Source organism: Lontra canadensis, unplaced genomic scaffold (genome assembly GCF_010015895.1).
Source record: "Lontra canadensis isolate GAN:19392208 unplaced genomic scaffold, GSC_riverotter_1.0 scaffold54, whole genome shotgun sequence".
NCBI lineage: Eukaryota > Metazoa > Chordata > Mammalia > Carnivora > Mustelidae > Lontra > Lontra canadensis.
Genome location: NW_022631048.1, coordinates 11525472 through 11546850, shown reverse-complemented (window position 1 = coordinate 11546850; position 21379 = coordinate 11525472). Strand labels below are relative to the sequence as shown.

Sequence of the window (21379 nt, the reverse complement as noted above, 5' to 3'; positions counted from 1 at the left end):
AAAACCAATAATGAAAAAAATATAAAAAGGAAAAAATATATATATATTAGATAAACTAGTTAAAAAACGTTAAAAAAGAAAAGGGTAAAAGTTTAAAAAAATTTAGCGGAAGAAGAGAAAAAAATTGAAAAAGAAAAAAAAATTAAATTAACTGCAAGGCTAAAGAATCATGGGGAGAAAGCCATGAGTTCCGTGCTTTGCTTTCTCCTCCTCTGGAATTCCGCTGCTCTCCTTGGTATTGAAACTGCACTCCTCGTAAGTGAACTTGGTCCTGGCTGGGTTTCTTGTTGATCTTCTGGGGGAGGGGCCTGTTGTAGTGATTCTCAAGTGTCTTTGCCCCAGGCGGAGTTGCACCGCCCTTACCAGGGGCCGGGCTGAGTAATCCGCTCGGGTTTGCTTTCGGGAGCTTTTGTTCCCTGAGCGCTTTCCGTAGAGTCCGGAGGACGGGAATGAAGATGGCGGCCTCCCAGTCTCCGGCCCGGAGGAGCCGAGAGCTCGGGGTCCCACTCCTCAGTGCGCCCTCAGGGAACAGCGCCCAATTACTCCCGTCTGCCTGGCCTCCGGCCGCGCTCCGAGCTCACCGAGCCTGCGACCGGTTCAAGGTGACCCCGAGCTGAGAGCTCACTCCTCGGCTCCGTCTCTGTAGCCGGCTTCCCCGTTCTAATACCTGCGAGCTCTGCGACACTCAGACACCCCGATCCTTCTGTGACCCTGCGGGACCTGAGGCCACGCTGACCCCGCGTGGGCTTCACCCCAGTTAAGCCTCTGGAGCGATGTCCCTCAGCGGAACAGACTTTTAAAAGTCCCGATTTTGTGCTCCGTTGCTCCGCCGCTTGCCGGGAGCCGGCCCCTCCCCCCCGGGGTCTGTCTTCCCGTCGCTTTGGATTCACTTCTCCGCCAGTCCTACCTTTCAGCAAGTGGTTGATTTTCTGTTTCTAGAATTGCTGTTCTTCTTCTCTTCGATCTCCAGTTGGATTTGTAGGTGTTTGCAATCTTTAGATAAGCTATCTAGCTGATCTCCCGCTACCTGAAGTAGTCTCAGCTGCTACTTCTCCGCCATCTTGACTCCTCCCCCCTTCTCACCTATTTTTAATGAGAGAACATTCTCAATGGTCAGTCTTTGGAATTTGTTGAGATGTGTTTGTGGCACACATGGTCCATTTTGGTAAATGTGTGAGTTCTTCAAAACCATGGTACTTCTGTCTTTGTTGGGTGTAGTAATTATGTATATTAAGTAGGTCAAGTTTGTTAATCATCCACATTTTACCTATTTCTCAACTGCCTCTTTATTTTTTAAAATTAATTAATTTTTTTTCATTGTTATACTTTATTAAATGAAAAGGATACAAGTTATCCTGATTAGCCAAAGGGAGAGGCCCCTGGGGCAGAATCCAGGGGATTTCCAGCACCAATCTCTAGTTCTTTCTCTCAGAGATGCTGTAGACAGCAGGTGCTCTTCCAGCGGTGACAGGTCATGGTACACATGGAGAGTTGTCAACCAGGGAGGCTCACGCGGGCCCTGCTGTCCAGGGATTTTGCTGTGGATTGGCGATATAGATGTGGTTGGACACCTTTGTGTCTGACCTTAGTTTCCAGCCCCTCTGGAAATCAGGCTGATAGCAGGTGGCCCAAAGGCCCCACCGTAAATCACACTGGTAAGCAATCTGGTGACGCCCAAAGCCTCCACGTGAGAAAGACATTCTTGTGACAGGAAATTCCAAGGACTTAGAGATCACTTCCCAAGAGCTGAGGACAAAGCCCACACCTCTCCTTGACCAAGCTTAATTCTTCACTGAACAGTGTATTTTGTAGAAATAAGAACAAGAATATTCTCTTACATATTCTCAGGGCAAACATAATACTTTTAACCAACTTCCTTTTTTTTTTTTAAGATTTTACTGGAGCACTGGGTGTTGTACATAAACAATGAATCTGGGAACATTGCATCAAAAACTAATGATGTATTTTATGGTGACTAACATAACACAATAAATAAATAAATAGTGTGTGAAAGCACAGTAAAGTAAAATAAAATCTTATTTGCCTCTTTAATCAGCTGCTGACATAGATGAGTTGAAATTTCCCAGTGAAGCAGTAGATTTGTCCATTTCCTTTTTAGCTTTACCAGCTTTGTTATATGTCATTTAAGTTACATTATTAGATACAAACAGTTCAGAACTGATGCATATTTTTTATTGCATGAGCTCTTTTATCCTTAGGAAATGAAACTTATTTTTCTCTAGCATTGTCTTTGCCTTAAAAATATACATCATTGAGGGGCACCTGGGTGGCTCAGTCAGTTAAGCATCTGCTTACAGCTTAGGCCATGATCTTAGGGTCTTGGGATCTAGCCCCATGTCAGGCTCCCTCTTCAGTGGGGAGTCTGCTTGCCCTCTCTTCCTCACTTGTGCTCTCTCTGTGTCTCTCTCAAATAAATATGTAAAATCATAAACACACACACACACACACACACACACACACACACACACACATCATGGAGGTCCTCACATTTTTTAAAGATTTTACTTATTTAAGAGAAAGAGAGAGAACACATGCACAAGTCGGTGGGGAGGGGTAGAGGAAGGAGAAGCAGTTTCCCCACTGAGCAGACAACCTGATGAGGGGCTTGATCCAGGACCCTGAGATCATGACCCAAGCTGAAGGCAGACATTTAACTGACTGAGTCACGCAGGCATCCCTGATGTCAATATTAATGTTAGTCTGGATGCTACCATGGTTAAGTTTACTCCTAAGCATTTTATAATTTTTATTATAAATGGTACTGTTTCCTTAATATCCTTTCCTTTTCTTTTAAATTAATTTTTAAGTAATCCCTAAACCTAATGTGGGGCTTCAGCTCAAAATCCAGAGATGAAGGGTCACACACTCTGCTGAGTGGGTCAGGCGCCCCTTAATTTCCTTCTCATGTTATTCATTGTTAATAATGAAAAATGCAACTGATTTCTATGTGTTGATTATGAATCCTACAGCTTTGCTGAATTTGTTTATTAGTTCTAAAAGTTTTTTGGTGGAATATTTAGTTTTCTATGTGTAAGATAATGTCATCTGCAAACAAGGATAATTTTCTTTTTCTTTTCTTATTTTCAATTTATTTTTCTTCTCTTATTGCTATAGCTAGGACTTCTAGTACTGTGTTGAATAGAAGTGGCAAAAGTGGCCTCTCTCTCTCTCTCTCTCTCTCTCCTTTTTTTTCTTTTCTTTTTTTTTTCTTCCTTTTTTCTGTTATGGTATAGCCTGGGTAGTTATCTCTGACTTATTTTGCAGTTTATTACTTCTTTCTTAAGAACACATTTAATGTACTCTTAAGCTTATTCATTGCTTTCTCAATTTTAGTTATTATAATAATTTCTAGGGCTTCAGTTTATTCTTTTTATTAAAGTCTGTGCCTGGTAACTGCAATAGTTTGATCTCTTGAGTGTCTGTTTCTATTGTATGATTTTCTTCTTTATTTCACTTATGTTCTATATGTACTTGTTTTTGACTCTATTCCAGACATTGTATAATAAAAATTATAGAGATAATTTGATAACCTGGGTGTTTTCCATCCTTCAGATAGGCTTTTTGTTTGCTTGTTTACTTGTTTTTGACAGGCAGAGGGAGGGGCATGTCACCTTAATTCAATGAGGAGTCGACTCCTTTTGTTTAAAAGCATGTGAGATCTTACATATTTGTCATTTGCTCTTACTGTTAGAATGTAGCCCTTTGGGGTCCCAACCTGAGGCTGTGTGTTGACCAAAGACATTTTTCCTTTGGTTAGTCCTGAATTCCAATTTATTTCCTGCTCTGCTGAGACTGTTGAAAGCTCTGTTCATTTTCTCAGCTCTTGCTTTTTCTTTTCAAAGTAGCAATTGCTTTTACTGGAGAAGTGGCTTCAACTGCTGGGCTTCATCTCACCTGCCTTCCGTCTTCTGGATCCTGGTCCCATGAATAGTTCTGGCTTTGCAAGCTGTCCAAGGCCTTCAAAGATTTTAAAAATATTTAAGATATATTAAATATCTCCTCTAGGTGTTCATAGTAGGAAGGTTGGGTAAAGCATTCTGGCCACCCATATGCAAAAATGCCTGCTCTTGGCTTATGGTCAAGGCTGTCATGTGCGTCCCTACCCGGTGGGTGACAGCAAGCTTCCAGCTGTGACTTGGCAGTTAGGCCCAGAAAAGCTCTTTGGTGATGATGAAGAGGTGGTAAAGGGCTCGGACATTGGAATAGGCCTGATTAGACTGCCCCTGACTGGCCGTGTGACTGGGAACTTCAACTTCATTGTCCAGAATGGGCATGATCCTATGAGGATTAAGCAAGTTGTTACTTAGTACGGTGTGTATGGTGTGTTGGGTGTTACCTAAGTACAAAGTGAAGAACAGACATTCAAGTGTGCATTCCTTGGTGTGCCAAAGCCGTTTTCCCTTGTGCCAGTACTTTAGGGTAAAGTTTAATGCATGTTTCCACAAGGCAGAAGCACATGAACTAATGGATGTGACTTAGGAGATCAGAATCAGCCTTTATTATTTAAAGAAAAAAATTTAGAGAGAGATAGAGTGTATGTGCAAGCACAAGGAGGGGGTGGGGCAGCGGTAGAGGGAGAGAACTTAAAGCAGGCTCCTTGCCCAAGCATGGAGCCCCATGTGGGGCTTGATCCCACAACCCTGAGACCATGACCTGAGCTGAAACCAACAGTCCGACTCTTAGCTGACTGAGCCACCCAAGCGTCCCCAGAATGACTTGCACATTTAAGAGGACGTGCCAAATGTTGGCCAGAATGCGGAAGGACTGGGGCCATCATGGGGTGTTGTCAGGAATGTAAAACGGGATGACGACTTTGAAAAACAGCATCCGCGTCTCCAAAAGTTATATATGCAGACACCGTGTAATGCAGCCGTTTCGCTTCTAAAGAAAAGAGAGCGTATTTCCATCTGAGGCTTGTGCATGACAGTCGTAGTTGCTGTATACTTGCAACATCCGCAACCACGGGGCCGGCCGAGTGCGGCTGTGGGACCAGAAGGACTAGCTGTGGCACTCCCAGCACAGGCGGTACTCCAAGGTCAAAAGGGGATGAGCTTGCTAACTCAGAATGAAGCTCAAACTAACCGATTCTAATTGATCATGCTCAGGGAAAGATGTCGGATAAAACACAGCACGCACTCTAATTCCATTTATGTGAATTTCTAATCGATGGTGGCAGAAGGCAGATCCAGGGTTGCCTGGGAACAGGAGCAGGGGCTGGACCTGACAGGTGGAGGGATGACGAGGGAGCGCGAGGACACTGGGGAGTGACGGATATGTTCACTGTCTTAATTGTAATGATATTTCAGTAATATGTACACATGTCAAACCCTAAAAACGGTCTGTGCAAACAGCTGTGATTTGTTTTACAACAGCTATATTTCAATAAAGCTGAAGTTTTTTTAGAAGAAAAAAATCCAAATTTAAGGCAAGTAATTTATGCTTTTTGGCATCTATGGAGAAAGAAAGAGGCAACAAGCTTCATAGCTGGCACAGGGGTGTGCGATTCACATCAGACTTTTTAAAAGGTTAATGCTACCAGAAAACCAAGCCACATCGAGTAACTTTTTTAAATAAAAGAAGGAAACACGGGGGGCCTGGGTGGCACAGTCGGTTGAGCATCTGGCTCTTGGTTTCAGCTCTGGTCGTGATCTCAAGGTTGTGAGATCGAGCCTTGAGTTGGGTTCCATGCTCAGTGCCAAGTCTGCATGAGATTTTCTCTCCCTCCCACTCTGCCCCTCCCACTCATCTTCTCTGTCTCTGAAATAAATAAATATTAAAAAAAAAAAAAGCAGGAACATAATTAACCAGGAAGGGAACAGCAGCAGATGGGAGTAATCAACCCCGAGACGCAGGAAAGCATGTGGACAACGGTGTCGGGTACAGCAGAGAAACAACAGGCTACTCTCTAGCCTGTGGAAGGAGTAGGACAAAAAGAGTGGTGCTGATGTTCTTTGCAGAAAGCCCACAAGTCTCGTGCACTGGAGGGCCAAGCATCTGAAAGTGACTTCGAGGGATGGGACTGCTGATAGTTTGGGTGAGACTGTGGGCAAGGAGAAATGCTGAGACAGCCTCCGTTTGTCGCTCAAGCCAGGCCTCTGCTGCTCCTCTGTGTCAGCAGAAGACAAGGCTCATGGGTCTGGAGAAATGGGAGTAGCCTGCTCTGACTTTGGGGCGGCAGACACGACCGATGGTCTGGATGTCACCGACAATGCTGGGGACTGACCTAACCTGCCTGTTCTGAACAGTGGAGTGCCCAGCACCCCTCTTATGTGTGCAAGAAGGGAGGGGGCAGGGGGATGAGTGAGCCTGGTGATGGGTATTAAGGAGGGCATGGATTGCATGGAGAAATGGGTGTTATACTCAAACAATGAATCATGGAACACTGCATGAAAAATTAATGATGTACTGTATGGTGACTAACATCATATAATACAATAAAATAAAATAAAAATAATCCTAAGGAAGAGGAAATACAAAAAAAAAGAAATTAAAAAATGTGTAAGTACATAGAAGTGTTTTCAAGCGAAATAGACCAGAAGTTAGAAGAGAGAATATTCTAAAAGATTGTGAAGATAGAGAGCTTTGTAGAAGGTCCCACTGACTGTGATTGGAAGTTCTCAAAAGTAGAGATGATGCAGGGTTTGGAATGATTGAAGAAATGACCCAAGAATATTTCCCAAAATGTTTATGTTTTGTGTTCATTTGCCATCTGTGTGTGTTCTTTGGAACTATACCTACCCAGGTCATCTGCCCATTATTTTTCTTTTTAAGAGAAATTAAATTCACATTATTTAAAAAAATTTTTTTTAACATCTTAATTTTATTTTTTTTTCAGTGTTCCAATATACTTTGTTTATGCACCACACCTAGTGCTCCATGCAATCTGTGTCCTCCTCAATACCCACCACCAGGCTCATCCATCCCCCACCCCCTTCCCCTCTAAAACCCTCAGTTAGTTTCTCAGAGTCCACAACCTCTCATGGTTCATCTCCCCCTCCGATTTCCCCCAACTCCCTTCTCCTCTCCATCTCCCCATGTCCTCCATGTTATTCCTTATGCTCCACAAGTAAGTGAAACCATGTGATAATTGACTCTCTCTGCTTGACTTATTTCACTCAGCATAATCTCCTCCAGTCCCGTCCATGTTGATACAAAAGTTGGGTACTCATCCTTTCTGATGGAGACATAATGCTCCATAGTGTATATGGACCACATCTTCCTTATCCTTTCGTCTGTTGAAAGGCATCTTGGCTCTTTCCACAGTTTGGTGACTGTGGCCATTGCTGCTATGAACAGTGGGGGACATTTTTAAAAATCAGATTGTTGTTGTTGTTGAGTTGAATGAGTTCTTTACTTATTTTGGATATTTGTTCCTTATTGGAAGTATGAATTGCAAATATCTTCTCCCGGTCAGCAGGTTGCCTTTTAGTTTTGTTAATGATGTTTCCTTCACTGTGCAAAAAGCATTTTAGTTTGATGGAGTCCTGATAGTTTATTTTTGATTTTGTTGCCCTTCCCTGAGGAGATAGATCCAAAAAAATATTGCTAGGTCTGATGTCTAAGAGTTTACTGCCTATGTTTTCTGTGAGGAGTTTTATGGGTTCAGGTTTCACGTTAGATCTTCATTGTATTTTGAGTTTATTTCTGTGGATGGTGTAAGAAAGTGGTCCAGTTCTCCCAACACTATTTGTTCAGACTGTCTTTTACCCGTTGAGCATTCTTGCCTCCTTCGTTATAGATTAATTCACCACATAACTATAGGTTTATTTTCTGAGGTCTCTGTTCTGTTGCATTGATCTATGTGTCTGTTTTTGTGCCAGTGCCATCTTATTCTGGGTTAGTTTAGATTTCTTATGTTTTTATCCTAACTATGGATCACATTTTCTTGCTTCTTTGCATGCCCAGGAATTTTTTATTAGATGACAGACATTATGATTTTAGCTTTGTTTTGTGGTTATTGTTTTGTTTTCCTATGTTCTTTTTTTATTTTTAAGATTTTATTTATTTATTTGAGTGAGAGAGAGAACAAGTTGAGGGCAGCAGCAGGAGAAGCAGACTCTCTGCTGAGTGAGGACCTCGACATGGGGCTCGATCCCAGGACTCTGAGATCATGACCTGATCCAAAGGCTGACATTTAACCAACTGAGCCACCCATGTGCCCTTGTTTTTCATGTTCTTGAAAAGAGTTTGATCCTTTAGGATCTGGCTTTTAAGGTTTGCTAGGCAGGACTGGAATGGTATTCGGTGTGGTTGCAAATATGCCCCAGGACTGAGGCAAGACCCATTTTTCATCTTGTACTCACTGTCTAATGAGAACTGTGGATTGTTCCAGTCTGGCTGATGGAAACAGAATTTGTTCCCGGCCCACAAGACTGACCACTGGACACTTTTCTTGAATCTTTTTGGGTGGATCTTTCCCTGGTCTCAGGGGGTTTCTTCACCAGCATGCACTGATTTACCCTCAGCTGAATACTTGAAGGAGGCATACAGAAAGTGCTCCGTCTGTGCAGCTCTCTCCTTGGAGTCTGTTCTGTGTGTCTGCGCAGTCTTTTGTACTCCAACCTTCATCCCATCTACTCAAGGTGCCTACCAGCTCCACTTGGTTCCACCTCCTGGGTCAATCCTGGGGTACTTTCTTTAAGGCAACAGACGGGATAATCATGGGTCTCACCTTATTTACCTCCTGTTTTCTGTGGATCACTGTCTATACTGCTTGATGGTTAGTGGTAGTTGACCTTGGCCAGACGCAGAAGCCAAATCACAAGGATTTCTAATCCTTTGTTTTATTTTCAACCAGATTAAGAAAACCACTAAAGCGTTCTTCACTTTGGTAGATTTGACTGTTGTGTCCAACTTGAAATCAATACATGACATGCCTTTCTGTTTAGATTTCTCTGAGGAATCTCCTTGTTATGAAGAAAACATGGATTGGGAAGCCATCACCGATAATTATTTCACATTTTTGGGTAATTTACTCAAGTCTCCAGCTGCTTCCATCTCCAGGTAAGTTTTCAAAATTCAACTTCCAGGTTTTGATTTAACTATTATCTGAGACAAGCAAAACCTATTTATAGGAAATGTCTGCTTTATTTATTTATGTAATTATTATTATTTTTTAAGAGAGTTTGAGAGATAGGGTGAGTGGGGCAGGGGGAAGGGAGAGGGAGAGAGAGAATCTCAAGCAGACTCCATGTCCTGCGTGAAACCCCATGTGGGGCTCGATCTCACAACCCTGAGATCATGACCCGAGCCGAAATCAAGAGTGGGATGCTCAACCCACTGAGCCACCCAGATGCCTCAGGAAACACTTGCTTTAAAATGTGAACTCCTGATTGACTGTGGATGCAGTATTTCATATTAGGCATTTGATATTATTTGCCCCATAGCATTTATGACTCCTGTTTCCATGGGTTTTGAAAAGAAACACAAATGATAGTTGTAAGATTTTTCTTCAAAAGCATGATTTATAATAGATGCTCCAAAAATGGAATGGTTGGATAATAGTCTCATCCAGTTGTGTACTTTAGACATGGGATCCGTGACTGAAGATTCTGGGAGCTCTGGGGACTTTTGGGAGAGAAGTGAGCTTTGGAACTAAATCGCCAGTTTATATGCTGCTCATGCATTCAGACAGAAATTCTCACGTATAATTACGGAGATGGTATACAGCTTCTTTCTTTAATTTTTTAATACATGAGCTTCTCATTTTATTTATGTATTATTATCTTTGAAGGCAAGTTCTACACCCAGTGTGGGGGTTGAACTCACAACCCTGAGATCCAGAGTCGTATGCTCCCCTGACTGCGCCAGCCACACGCCCTGGATATCGCGTGGAGTTTAATATTTATTTATTTATTTATTTCAGAGAGTGGGGGGCAGAGGGAGAGGGACAGAGAGCCTTAAGCAGGCTTTGCAGTGAGCGTGGAGCCTGACATGGAGCTCAGTCCCACGACCTTGAGATCATGACCTGAGCAGAAACCAAGAGTTAGACGGGTAACCGACAGGGCCATGAAGGTCCCCTGTATGTGGTTTAAAGGACACTTTATTTATTGCTTGTGGGGTGTGTTGACAGAAGCTTTGTGTTAGGACATAGCTTTTAAATTTGGGAACGGATCAAACTTATCTGTGAAGTTTGTTAAGAATACAAATTCCTGGAGCCTGCCCCAGACATGCTAAACCTTGGCTGTGTGGAGGACCTGGCTTTCTGTAGATTTAAGGAATTGTGCATGTGGTTCTGGTGCACACCAAAGTTCCAAAGCTATTCAGCAAAAGAAAAACTCTGGGCCATGTCCTATCCAGCCATATAATAGCTGCGTGAATCTGCTAATTAAAAAAAAATTCTATATATTAAAATTGTATTTCTATATATTATAGAAAATTTTCTACATATTAAAATTGTATATGTATTAAATTTCTATGTATTAAAAATTTATATATATGTATATATATGTTTATGTGTGTGTGTGTGTGTGTGTATATATATATATATATATATATATATATATATATATATATATTTGAAATATTTCTTTTTCCGTGACTTGGAGATACTGGTGTATATCCCAACAGACTTCTGTAGGAGTGAACTACAACTGTAGTTAGGAAAGTGCCTTACAAACTGTAAAGTCATGTAACGACGTGGAGCTGTACTTCTACCAGTGGTTCTAGTTACTTCTACTGCAGCCCTTGCTCACACTGCTCTTTTTTTTTTTTTTTTAATTTTCTTTATTTACTTGAGAGAGAGAGGAGTTTGAGAAAATGAGTGGGAGGAGGAGCAGAGGGGGAAGCAGGCTTCCCACAGCTGAGAGCCCAACATGGGGCTCGATCCCAGGACCCTAAGATCATGACCTGAGCTGAAGGCAGAGGCTTAACCCACTGAACCACCCAGGCACCCCAGCTGTGTATGTATCTCTATGCAAGGCTGGACTTGAACAAGATCCGTATGGAATTCCTAATAGCACAGTTTTCTTGTTCTTGCTGGAGAAGTTCCCTGGAGAATGTTCTCAGTGTTTCCTGGTTCAAAGTCGCCACTCTCTTACACATAAGAGTAAATTAAATGATGGTGTGCCTCTCCCTTGAGTGTGTGCATTCTCTCTCTCTCTCTCTCTCTCTCTCGCTCTCTCACTTAAATAAATAAAATCTTAAAAGAAAGAAAGTAAACTAAATGAAGACTGTACCTTCTGCTCCCAGATCCCAGCTATTAGATGGGAGAAAGCAATATTCATCATTTCATCTCTTCTGTGTCTGTCCTGTGTCAAGACTGTGCCTTAGCCGACAGGATTATAGAGTGAAAGAGGTTTAGGAAGGAATTCAGCCTTGAAGGTATTAGTAGCCAATACCGGTCAAAATCCTTATCCACAATTTTTCAATGTGTCTTCTGAAGTCTGGACATGGAGGCTTTTCTTATGGGGGCCTCACAGCTCCTTCCACAGAGACTCCAACACGGTGCGCCCATCTCAGGTCTCACTGCCGGGAGTGTTCATGAGTTGGGGGTCTTCCCCAGTCCCCACGGGTGGAGGGGGCATTAATACATACCTGATACGTGAACCATGTCATCTTTTTACATTTTTTAAAATATTTTACTTCTTTTTACTTAGAGCAAGAGAGCGAGCATGAGCTGGAGAGGGGCAGAGGGAGAAGGAGAGAGAGAGACTCTCTGGCAGACTCTAGGCTGAGTGTGGAGCCCCACGTGGGGCTTGGTCTCACGACCCTGAGTTTGTGACCACGGCCAAAATCAAGAGTCAGACTCTCAACCAACTGAGCCACCCAGGTGCCCCCCCATGTTGTCTTTCTAAACTCAAGCACATAGGGCCCCAAGGATTTAGAGTGGACTGGTGACTCCTGAGTTAGTGGAAGTTAGTAGACTTCTCCACATGTGGACCTCTGTTATGGGTGTGGACTTGTCGGAACCCCTGATGTGCTCCTTTGAGAACTGTGTGCATTTTACAAGTAGGCACCTGGAGAGAAAGCACACTATCTAAAATCATGAGTTTCTGGGCACTTGAGGGGCTCAGTCAGTTAAGCATCTGCCTTCCGCTCAGGTCATGATCTCAGGGTCCTGGGAGGGAGTCCCACACTGGGCTCTCTGCTCAGCGGGGTGTCTGCTTCTCCCTCTCCCTATACCCCTCTCCCTGCTCTAGCCAAGACGTTCGGAGACACAACAAGGAATCGAATCCTCAGATTCTTCTGGCATATGTAGCAAACTTACCTTTAACGATCCTTCATATGAAATCATGGAGTAAAATAATTTAAAATGCATTGTTTTTGGTGCAGGAGGCAGATTTTAAGCTACGTATAGGCATCTGCATTGTGACTTTCTAAAACACTTTGGAATACTCACAACGATTCAAATTCCAGTTGTGAAATATACTGTATAGCAAACAGTCCATTTGTGTTTTCCTCTAAATATGTGTATTACTTTGAAAATTTGATACACTGAATTTGTCTTGAATTTATTTATCTACTTATTTGGATACTAAGACAATTCCATTAATATTGTAGAGTCTTGAATTCCACAAAGGAACTTCTCATGATGGAAAAGAAGTTGCATTCCCTCGAGGATGAGGAAATATACTTTTTTTTATCTTTTGTGAGATTTTTGGAGGAATTATTGCCTGATCCTTTCGACTCGCCCAGCGTGCCCAAATTCCATGACCTCCCATCTCTCAGTGAGACTCTTCTGAACACAAGCCACTTGTGGGTCAACCATTCAAGAAGTTTAGAGAGCGACACATCTGCTATTGCTACTCAGAAACTTTTGGAATTTGGCAAAGTGGTGATCGACAAAATAGGAACTCTTGAAAGTCTCTGGATAAAGAACGAATCAGATAATATTTTGAGGTTCATGGAATTAGTACTTTTTGAAATTGATCCCAAGCTCCTGGAATTGTGGATATATGGCATTTCAAAAGAAGAAAGAGTCAGGCTGGAAACCGTGTCTACACTTCTTAATTTTTCAGTCACAGAAGACGAGAGGATCCTTACCAAGAGCCTTAACTTTTCCCAGTTGTTCCAGTCAGACTGGCCGCGATTGCCAGCTATGGAAATGGACTTTGTGCATTTGAGTGAAACTGTGATAAGCAGTCTCTATGAGCTCGGATTTCTGAAGGAAGGACAAGTCTTTGAAGCTCTAGACACAGTCTATGCTATAAGGAATGCGTCTGAACTTTTCTCAGCCCTTTCTGAGTCCGAAAGACGAGCCGTGGACATGGTCTTGACTAAGATATATCTAGACATCTTCCAGGACAATGATTCAGCTTTGCTTCTGAAGATTTATGCTTCATGTTTTGAATATATTTATAAACTCTTGAGCATTCCAAGTACAGAGGCTTTGCTATCTTTCCTTGCACAAACCTCAGAGCGCATCTTGGATATCATAAAGCAATTTGATTTTCAAAACGTCAGTAAAGCATTTGAATTTTTGTATGAGACAACAGGAGTTCTTGAGGGACTTTCTGAGGGATCTCATTGTCAGCAGTTGCTTTCAATTTTTAACTACTTGGAGCTCCAGGCCCAATCCCTGATGTCTACTGAGGGCCCAGAACTGGAAGTGATCCCTGCTACATTGACAGGCCTCAAACAGCTGCTCTTGGTAGACAAAGATTTCCGTATTTCCTTCTTTCAATACATGAGCCAACTCTTCAACGAATCAGTCAAAGCCCCATTGGGCAATGAATGCTTTGCCTTGGATAATAAGAACATCTCTTCTGTGAATTACTCAAAAGATAGAGGGTCTTCATTTATTCTTCCATGGACACAAATTCTTTCCAACCTCTCAGCGGATGGCAGGACGTTCAATGAGTTCATGGCTGTTCACTGTACGGTCTCATGGCTTCAGATGTGGACTGAAATCTGGGGAGGCGTATCTCATCTCTTCCAGCTTGACATGAATGTTTTTACTCCTCTCCATGTTGGTCTCACTCAGCTTCTGGATGAATTGGAAAGTGATGTGAGAATTTCTGAAAGCTGCCAGGGAATGTTTCCCACCCATCGCCCTGCCAGACTCCTATTGGATTTGTTTAAAAATGTAACTCAAGCTGATGGCTTTCATGATTGGGATGATTTTTTGATTCTCAGAGACCTCTGGGTAGTATTAGGTGATGCATTAGTTGGGGTAAAGTCACTTAGCCCGGAGCAGGTAAGGAAAGCCCTTTTTACCATGGAAACTGCCCTGCATCAGCTAAACACATTTCCGTTAAACACAAATGCAAGCAGAGAGTTTTTCTATTCTCTGCTTGATGTTTTCATGGAATTGAGCAACACCTCAGCATACATCGACAGAAACGTACAACTGATAAATCACTTTCTTACAAATAACATTACAAATTATGGAGTGAGGCTTGACAGTGTCATCACTGAGCTAAGAGAAACAATGTTATTGCTTCGAAATGTGTCACATGACCAAGATTTATTGTCCTGTGCCCGGATTTTCCAAAATGTTACCGAGTTTATTTTGGAAGATGGTTTATACGTAAATATGTCACAGAAGACATTACGTATTCTGGCCATGTTAAATTCCACATTTTCCTCCAAGGACACGATTAGCAAACTGAAGGGATGCGTCACGTGGATAGACATCACGAACCACCTGTACGTGATGTACAACTCCAGTGTTGCACATGACTATCTTCAGGGTAACCTGAGGAGTTTCAGAGACGTGGGAGACAAAATTAATTCTACACTGAAACTTGCTGCTTGGATTCTTGGTATGAAGGGGCCTCACTGCACACTGAATAAGTCAGATACAAACTGTGTGAACATTGTATTGAAAAATGTAACCGACTTTCTGAATGCCATACTCACCGAAGTCTTTGAAAGGGAAAAGGTACCCAAATTTGAGATCTTGCTAACCCTTTTCAATGATTCCACAAACCAAGTAAGGATGATTATCAACAACCTGACGAGAGACTTTGATTTTGTATCTCAATCCAACTGGACGCGTCTTACTGAATTAATTCTAAGACCCCTAGAGTTGTCAGATGACATACCTAGCCAGTTTACAAATCTTTGGCTGCATTTAGTAGCTCTGGGGAAGGAAATTCAGAAACTTATGAAAGGTATTTCCACTCACCTCCCAGAAAATGTCTCCTCTTCTACATCTGAAAAGTATCTAAACCTATTTGCTACCAGCTCAAAAGAAAAGGATGTCAACAGGTTAGGCCGTTCATTTTATCATCTAGCCAGCTACCTTCTCTTCAACCTGTCTCATGATCTCCAAAATCCATCACCAGTAATGCCCCACAAAATCATGAACGCTGTAGGTCTTGCCATCCAACTGATTCGGGACGTGTTCAACTCCCTGGTGCCCTCAGTTCTTCGCAACATTCCACAAGATCTGGGTGATATTCAAGTTTTCAAGAAGGTAGCATCTCTCCTGCACACTCTCAAGAAGACAGACATAGACCTGCTGGTCGACCAACTTGAGCAAATGAGCGAAAGCCTAACAGATTTCTTTAAGAATATCAGTAGCTTAGGTACCCACAATCTGGGGGCCAACCTGCTTGTAGGCCTGGTGGAGAAATTTGTAGACAGCTCACATTCTTGGAATGTCAATCATCTGCTGAAGTTCTCACGCTTGTTCCCTAAGGACGATGTGAATGTCGTGGTAGACGTGTACTACATGCTTCCTCATGCTGTAAGGCTCCTGCAGAGGGGAGTTGATAAAAACATCACAGAACTCCTCAAGGATGTCTATAACTTCACGCTCCTTCATGGCATAAGCATTTCCAATGTCACCAAGGAAGACTTTGCTAACGTGATAAAAACTCTTTTGGACACAATTGAATTAATAGCGGAGAAACCAGGAATTCTTTCCAAGGCTTTCACTTGCCTTCCTGTGGTTTGGTGCTGGAATCACACAACTTCTGGGTTTCAGCAGAATCCGAAGTTAGAAGGCTGTAAATCCCATGAGCTTATGCCATCTTCCTTTTATACCAAAGTGGCCAGCCTGCTTGACTACCTCCACGTCTCTCCCCCAGGTGAAGGTTTACAATGTTTGGACGAAGGTTCACAGAAGGAGATTACGAGGAAGATGGTCTGTGTAATTCGTGAGCTAGTGGACTGGAATTCCATTCTTCTGGAGCTTTCCGAAGTCTTCCATGTTAAAATTTCGCTTGTGAAAACCATGCAGGAATTTTGGCATAAAGTGTTACCATTTGTCCCGTCTTTTGAAAATCAAAGCAACAGTAGCATCTCTGAACTTTGTCCCAGTGGCCGCATAAGGCAAATTGTTTCGCAAATCATAGCAAAATTAAAAAATGTTAACTTTACAACAATTCCATTAGATGAACACATTCTTGATACACTAGCTAGTTTAAACAAGATCCTTAACCTTAGTGAAGGCACAGAGGCATCTGTTCGAAATAAGATTTCCTTGAATTTTGAAAAGATCATGAAGTTGCCTTCTGGGGATCAGCACCTAGAAAAGAGCCCCCATTCTCTAGACCCTCCATCTGAGACATTTCTTGATGTGAACCTGACAGGCAATAGTTTAGAAGCACCATCAAGTTTTACTAAAAAAAGAGAAAAAACTTTCCACTCTTCTTACTTTGAGGATCTAGGGATGGAGCTTGAAGAAATCATGGCCAATCTAAGCCACAATTTTCCTATCAAACCCCGGCTTTCTGAAATTATCAGAGAAATTCAGATGCTTAATTCAGAGACTCTTCAAAATGTAACTTTGCAACTTGCCCATTTTTTCGAAAGCCTGGGCTCATCGTCATTGAGGATATCAGAAGTCGTTGAAGATTTTCTGTTGGTCGTAAAAAACTGGCTTCGTAAATGGGCAAAGGAAGATGATTCTGGAATGATTCAAACATTATTTCTTCTTACGGCCAATGAGAGCTCAACTGATGATCTAGCTTTGTTGACCAACAAAGATATTGCTACCTTTTGGGGGCTTCTTAAAACCATTTCTAGGGAAGGTAATTCTGATGTTGCCCATCTTATGCAACTGCTAAGCCAAGAACAGCTAACTAATTTCTCACTTGTTCAATTCCTTTTTGAAAGTTTCCTAATTAATTCAATCAGTAATTTAACTGGGAGGTCTCCAGAGGCAGCCTCAAATTCAAGTGATAGTGACCTTCACATAATGAATTTCATTAAGCTTACCTTGAACCGGACACAGTCAGAAAATGGTGAGAGAATAATCCTTCCTCCGAGAAGTGTAGTGGATTTCATGGAACAGGTTTTGAAAACATTCTTCTCATTTTTGCTAGAGGAAAATTCTGAGAACAGAATATCTCTTCTGCTAAAGGCCTTCCACAAAGACATCATTGCAGAGTTGAGGTAAGTCTACTTTTTTTTCTTAAGATTTATTTATTTCTTTGAGAGAGGGTGAGAGAGAAAATGCTTGGGGTGGTGGAGAAGGGGCAGACGGAAAGGGAGAGAGACTCCAATAGACTCTGTGCAGAGCACAGAGCCTGATGGGCTCAATCCCACGACCCTGAGATCATGACCTGAGCTGAAATCAAGAGTGGGACGCTTAACAGACTGTGCCAGCCAGGTGCCCTGAGACTTTTTTCTTTCTTTTTCTTTCCTTCTTTCTTTTTTTTTTCTTTTTGGTATACTAAGTGAGGTTGTTATATGTTACAATTGGTTTTTATTTCCTGGAGCGTATCAACATCAGTAACAGCACTTCTGTAACCATCACCCTTGGATGATCTTTGAAGGGAATTTTGTCTTAATGGACATTTCATTAAAATATCATGGTGAATAATTTTGATGATTGTCATCTAAGTAGTAAACACGTACAGAAACCTAGCCCCTGGTGATTAATCACTTATGCTCTCTTACGTTCTTGGGTTATGCAAATAGTTACAAAGTTCTATTTTATATGGAACTTAAACATTAGTTAGTTGGGTATTTTTTTTTTGAGATTATTTATTTGCTTATTTGACAGAGAGAGAGAGAGAGGAAGGGAGACGGAGGGAGAGAGCAAGCACAAGCTGGGGGAATGGCAGGCAAGGGGAGAAGCAGACTCTCCGCTGAGCAAGGACCCAGACACAGGACTCGATTCCAGGACCCCGGAATCAAGAGCTGAGCCAAAGGCAGATGCTTCACTGCCCGAGCCGCTCAGGCACTCCCAGCATTAGTTTTTATGTATGTATATGCATACACTTTTTGAAGTGATGTAGTCACTATTTGAAGTGATGTAGTCACTGTCTCATCACCAATGAGACGTTCAAATATTTTTATTCCAGTTAATCTAACATTTTATAACTGATGGTCACATTATGTTTCTCTCATATTTATTTTTTTTCCTTCTATTGGAAGCTTGCTGGTGAGAAGGCAGGAGGGATACTCCAGTTCAGCCTGGCATGTGTGTATCAGTCAGGGCCCGGCCCCTGAAGTAGAACCAGAACCAGGATTTAATTCAAAGAACGGGTTCGTCCGCTTGTGAGCACTGGCTAAGCAGGCTGTGCGGAGGGCGCGCTTCCACAGGAGACTGTTGTGGGGGGCAGGGTGATTGGAGAGAAGAGCAGTTGCTGTCTGGGGTTGCGAGGTCAGGGAAGTTCGAAGCCCGCTCTGAAGGCCCTTCAACTGATGAAGTCTGGCCCACCCAGGACAAATCCTGTCTTCCTATGTCCGAGTTTACTCGTCAGGGGCGTTAATCACGCCTGCACAGTCGCTGCCCAGCAGCACCTGGGTTAGTGTTTATGCTGCACACTGGCTACTGACTTCCCTTCATCCTCCACTCTCCTGAAGGAATCCACCGAGATGAACATTAGTTAGTTAGTTAGTTAGGGGGTGGGCTGTCACTCAGCCTCGCCTCACTGACGTAGTACAGAGCCATCACCCGTCTGAGCGAGTTGCTGGGACTTCGAACTTTCAGAAGGGTGTTCCCTCTTGCAGTGAGAAACAATTTATATAGATTTCACCTTCCTGGCTTTTCTAAAACCGGAAGTCGTGGCTTTTGAAGCGGCTAGGTCGGAGGGATCGCAATGGGGTTTTCTGTGAAATTCCTCCACGCTTCTCATTATTTGGCGCCAAAATATTAATTTTCATCTGGAATGTGTGTTAGCGTGTCATCTTGTAGTCAGGGTGATTCCCCCATGGTGCTACTGTGACACAAACATAGGCCTCTAGGTTCTGATCCTTCCACTGATAAACATGAAATTCAAAAATGTTTATTTGCAGTTTTGTCCCAAGGGATAAAATCCTAGAAATTCTGACACTGGATCAACTTCTTACTGCCTCAAAAGAAGACAGACTGATGAGCATTTTCTCAAGTTTAAAGGAAACTCTAAATCATCTAGTCAAAAGTTCATTTATTTTAGACAATGGACAATTTCATTTCGATCATCATCAAGGACTGAAGTTCATGAGAGATTTATTTAATGCTCTTCTAAGGGAAACCCCAGGGAAAAATAAGACCGAAAATAATTCAGAGTTTCTTGCGGCCGTGAGTCAGTTGCTTTTCCACACAAACAGCTCTGAGGATCTCCTCCATCTCAGTCACAATCTTAGGTCAGCTCTCCAGCTTGTGAGAGAAAGTTCTACAGAGGTAGCACGTCTCCTGGACGTGCTTGTACACTCTCCTCATGAGGGTTCCCGTGACTTGTATCCTACACTCCAAGAAGTTATACTTTCCAATCTAACTAGTTTGCTTTCCTTCATAAATAATTCATTCCCTCTAAGAAACAGGGCAACATTAGACATTACCAAGAGATTGCTTGGTGTTATCTCAAGAGTTGGTGGAGAAAGTGATGCCCCAGAGCCTCTTTTGGAGATGTCTGATACCCTGACCATGCTGGTGAGGGACATTGCTGAGATGAGAGACCTTGCCACCTCGGTGACCTCTGCTGTGGAGCTTCTGGGGCTAGCCACGAGAGTTGCCCGGAAAGTGGCCACCATATTTGAAACTCATTCCATCCCCAACACCACTGATGCTATGAAATTCTTTGACAGTCTCTATACTGTTTTGCGACAAAGTGTTCGAAATGTTGTGAGAAAAATAGGTACTTTGAAGAACGTAGACCATTTCACATCAGAAAATATAAGCAACTTGTTGACACCATTTCTTGACTTGGCTTTTGGGATGATTGGGGTCAAACCTAATATTTTGCAAGACTCTGATGTTAACGTGTCTGCAAGCACATTCTCATATATGAACCAGTCCAAGGACTTTTCTGATATTTTGAAAGAAATCACTGAATTTTTAACTTCTCTGAAAAGCAGTTTGGGAGACATGGAGCATCTTGTGGTAGCTTTTAATAACGGGACCCAAATATTTGCGATGGATTCACTCAGCGTATGGGAAGAAGTTTTGGATTGCTTAGTTCCTATAAATAATATCATCAACCAGATAGACTTCTTACATCCTAATCCACTTCCCAATGATAGTTACCCTCAAGATACAACGTGGGAAAGAACCCAGGAAGTGATCCTGTTTTTGGATGAAATGCTATCACAAGACATCATCGGAATTGGGACTTATTTAAGAAGAATGATTGATCTCACCTTGGAAGCTCTTTGGAGTGACTTAGAGAAGGATGACTGGCATGTCTCTAATCTGTGGCTGGCATTTGCTCAGCATCCAGATAACCTTTTGAAAGCCATAAAAACAGCTGGGGAGGTCTCTGGTGGAAGAGATGGCCTGAGTGGACCTTTGTTTTCCAACATGTCTCTGATTCAGAATGTAACTCATCAACAGCTTAAAGAAGCAGTGCAGATCGTGTTAAAGAGAATGGCTCTCTTGAGGAAGGAACTTCCCCTAGATAACTCTCAGTGGATAAATGCCACGAGAACTTTGTTCCAGCCCATTTTTGAGAGTCTTGTTCATGTAGCCACTGGGAAGAAGATCACATTGGAAAAAGGAGAGAGGACCAAAAAGGTGGTGGCTGGTTTTCCTTCCATTCTCCAGCTGTCATCAAGTTTCAAGCAATTCCTGAAGGGATTAATTGCATTGATTGAGTACTGGCAAGAGGTCCCGTTGATGGATCAAAGGTAATGAAACCCCCGATTCACTTCCTTTTTGCTCCCTTGCAGTAACTGCAAAACAGGACCCTGCAGGAATGGCCTAGAACCAGGTAAGGTATGGTTCTGGACTTCATCTCGATTGCACGCTGGAGTCAGTTCTGACATCCAGTGACTCGAGTCTGGTGTCTTCGTGACTTGACTTGTGATTTGGCATTCCCATATGTTTTGGATTTATCCAGCAGTGTTTGACAGTACATTATTCCTTTTTCAAAAGTAAAAACTTCTTGTTCTCTTCGCTTGTCCAGAGCTAGGTGCATACACAGTTTTTCTGTTTCTATCCTCTGGCTGCCAAAGATCTCTCTGTTTGGTAGACAGGTAAGAGTGTAAGACTATATGCAGTCCATGTAGAGAACTGTGCTTTCAGCTGTAACCACCACTG

The 21379-nt window shown here is 42.5% G+C and overlaps 1 protein-coding gene across 1 annotated transcript in view; it reads left to right on the top strand.

Annotated features, from left to right (window-relative positions):
* ABCA13 (ATP binding cassette subfamily A member 13) overlaps positions 1–21379 on the top strand; it is a 298434-nt gene that overhangs the window by 27973 nt on the left and 249082 nt on the right. The window contains exons 13-15 of the mRNA XM_032874934.1: positions 8910–9024; positions 12523–17307; positions 19159–20967. Coding sequence (XP_032730825.1) covers positions 8910–9024; positions 12523–17307; positions 19159–20967 — 6709 coding nt within the window. The remainder of the gene's footprint in view (positions 1–8909; positions 9025–12522; positions 17308–19158; positions 20968–21379) is intronic.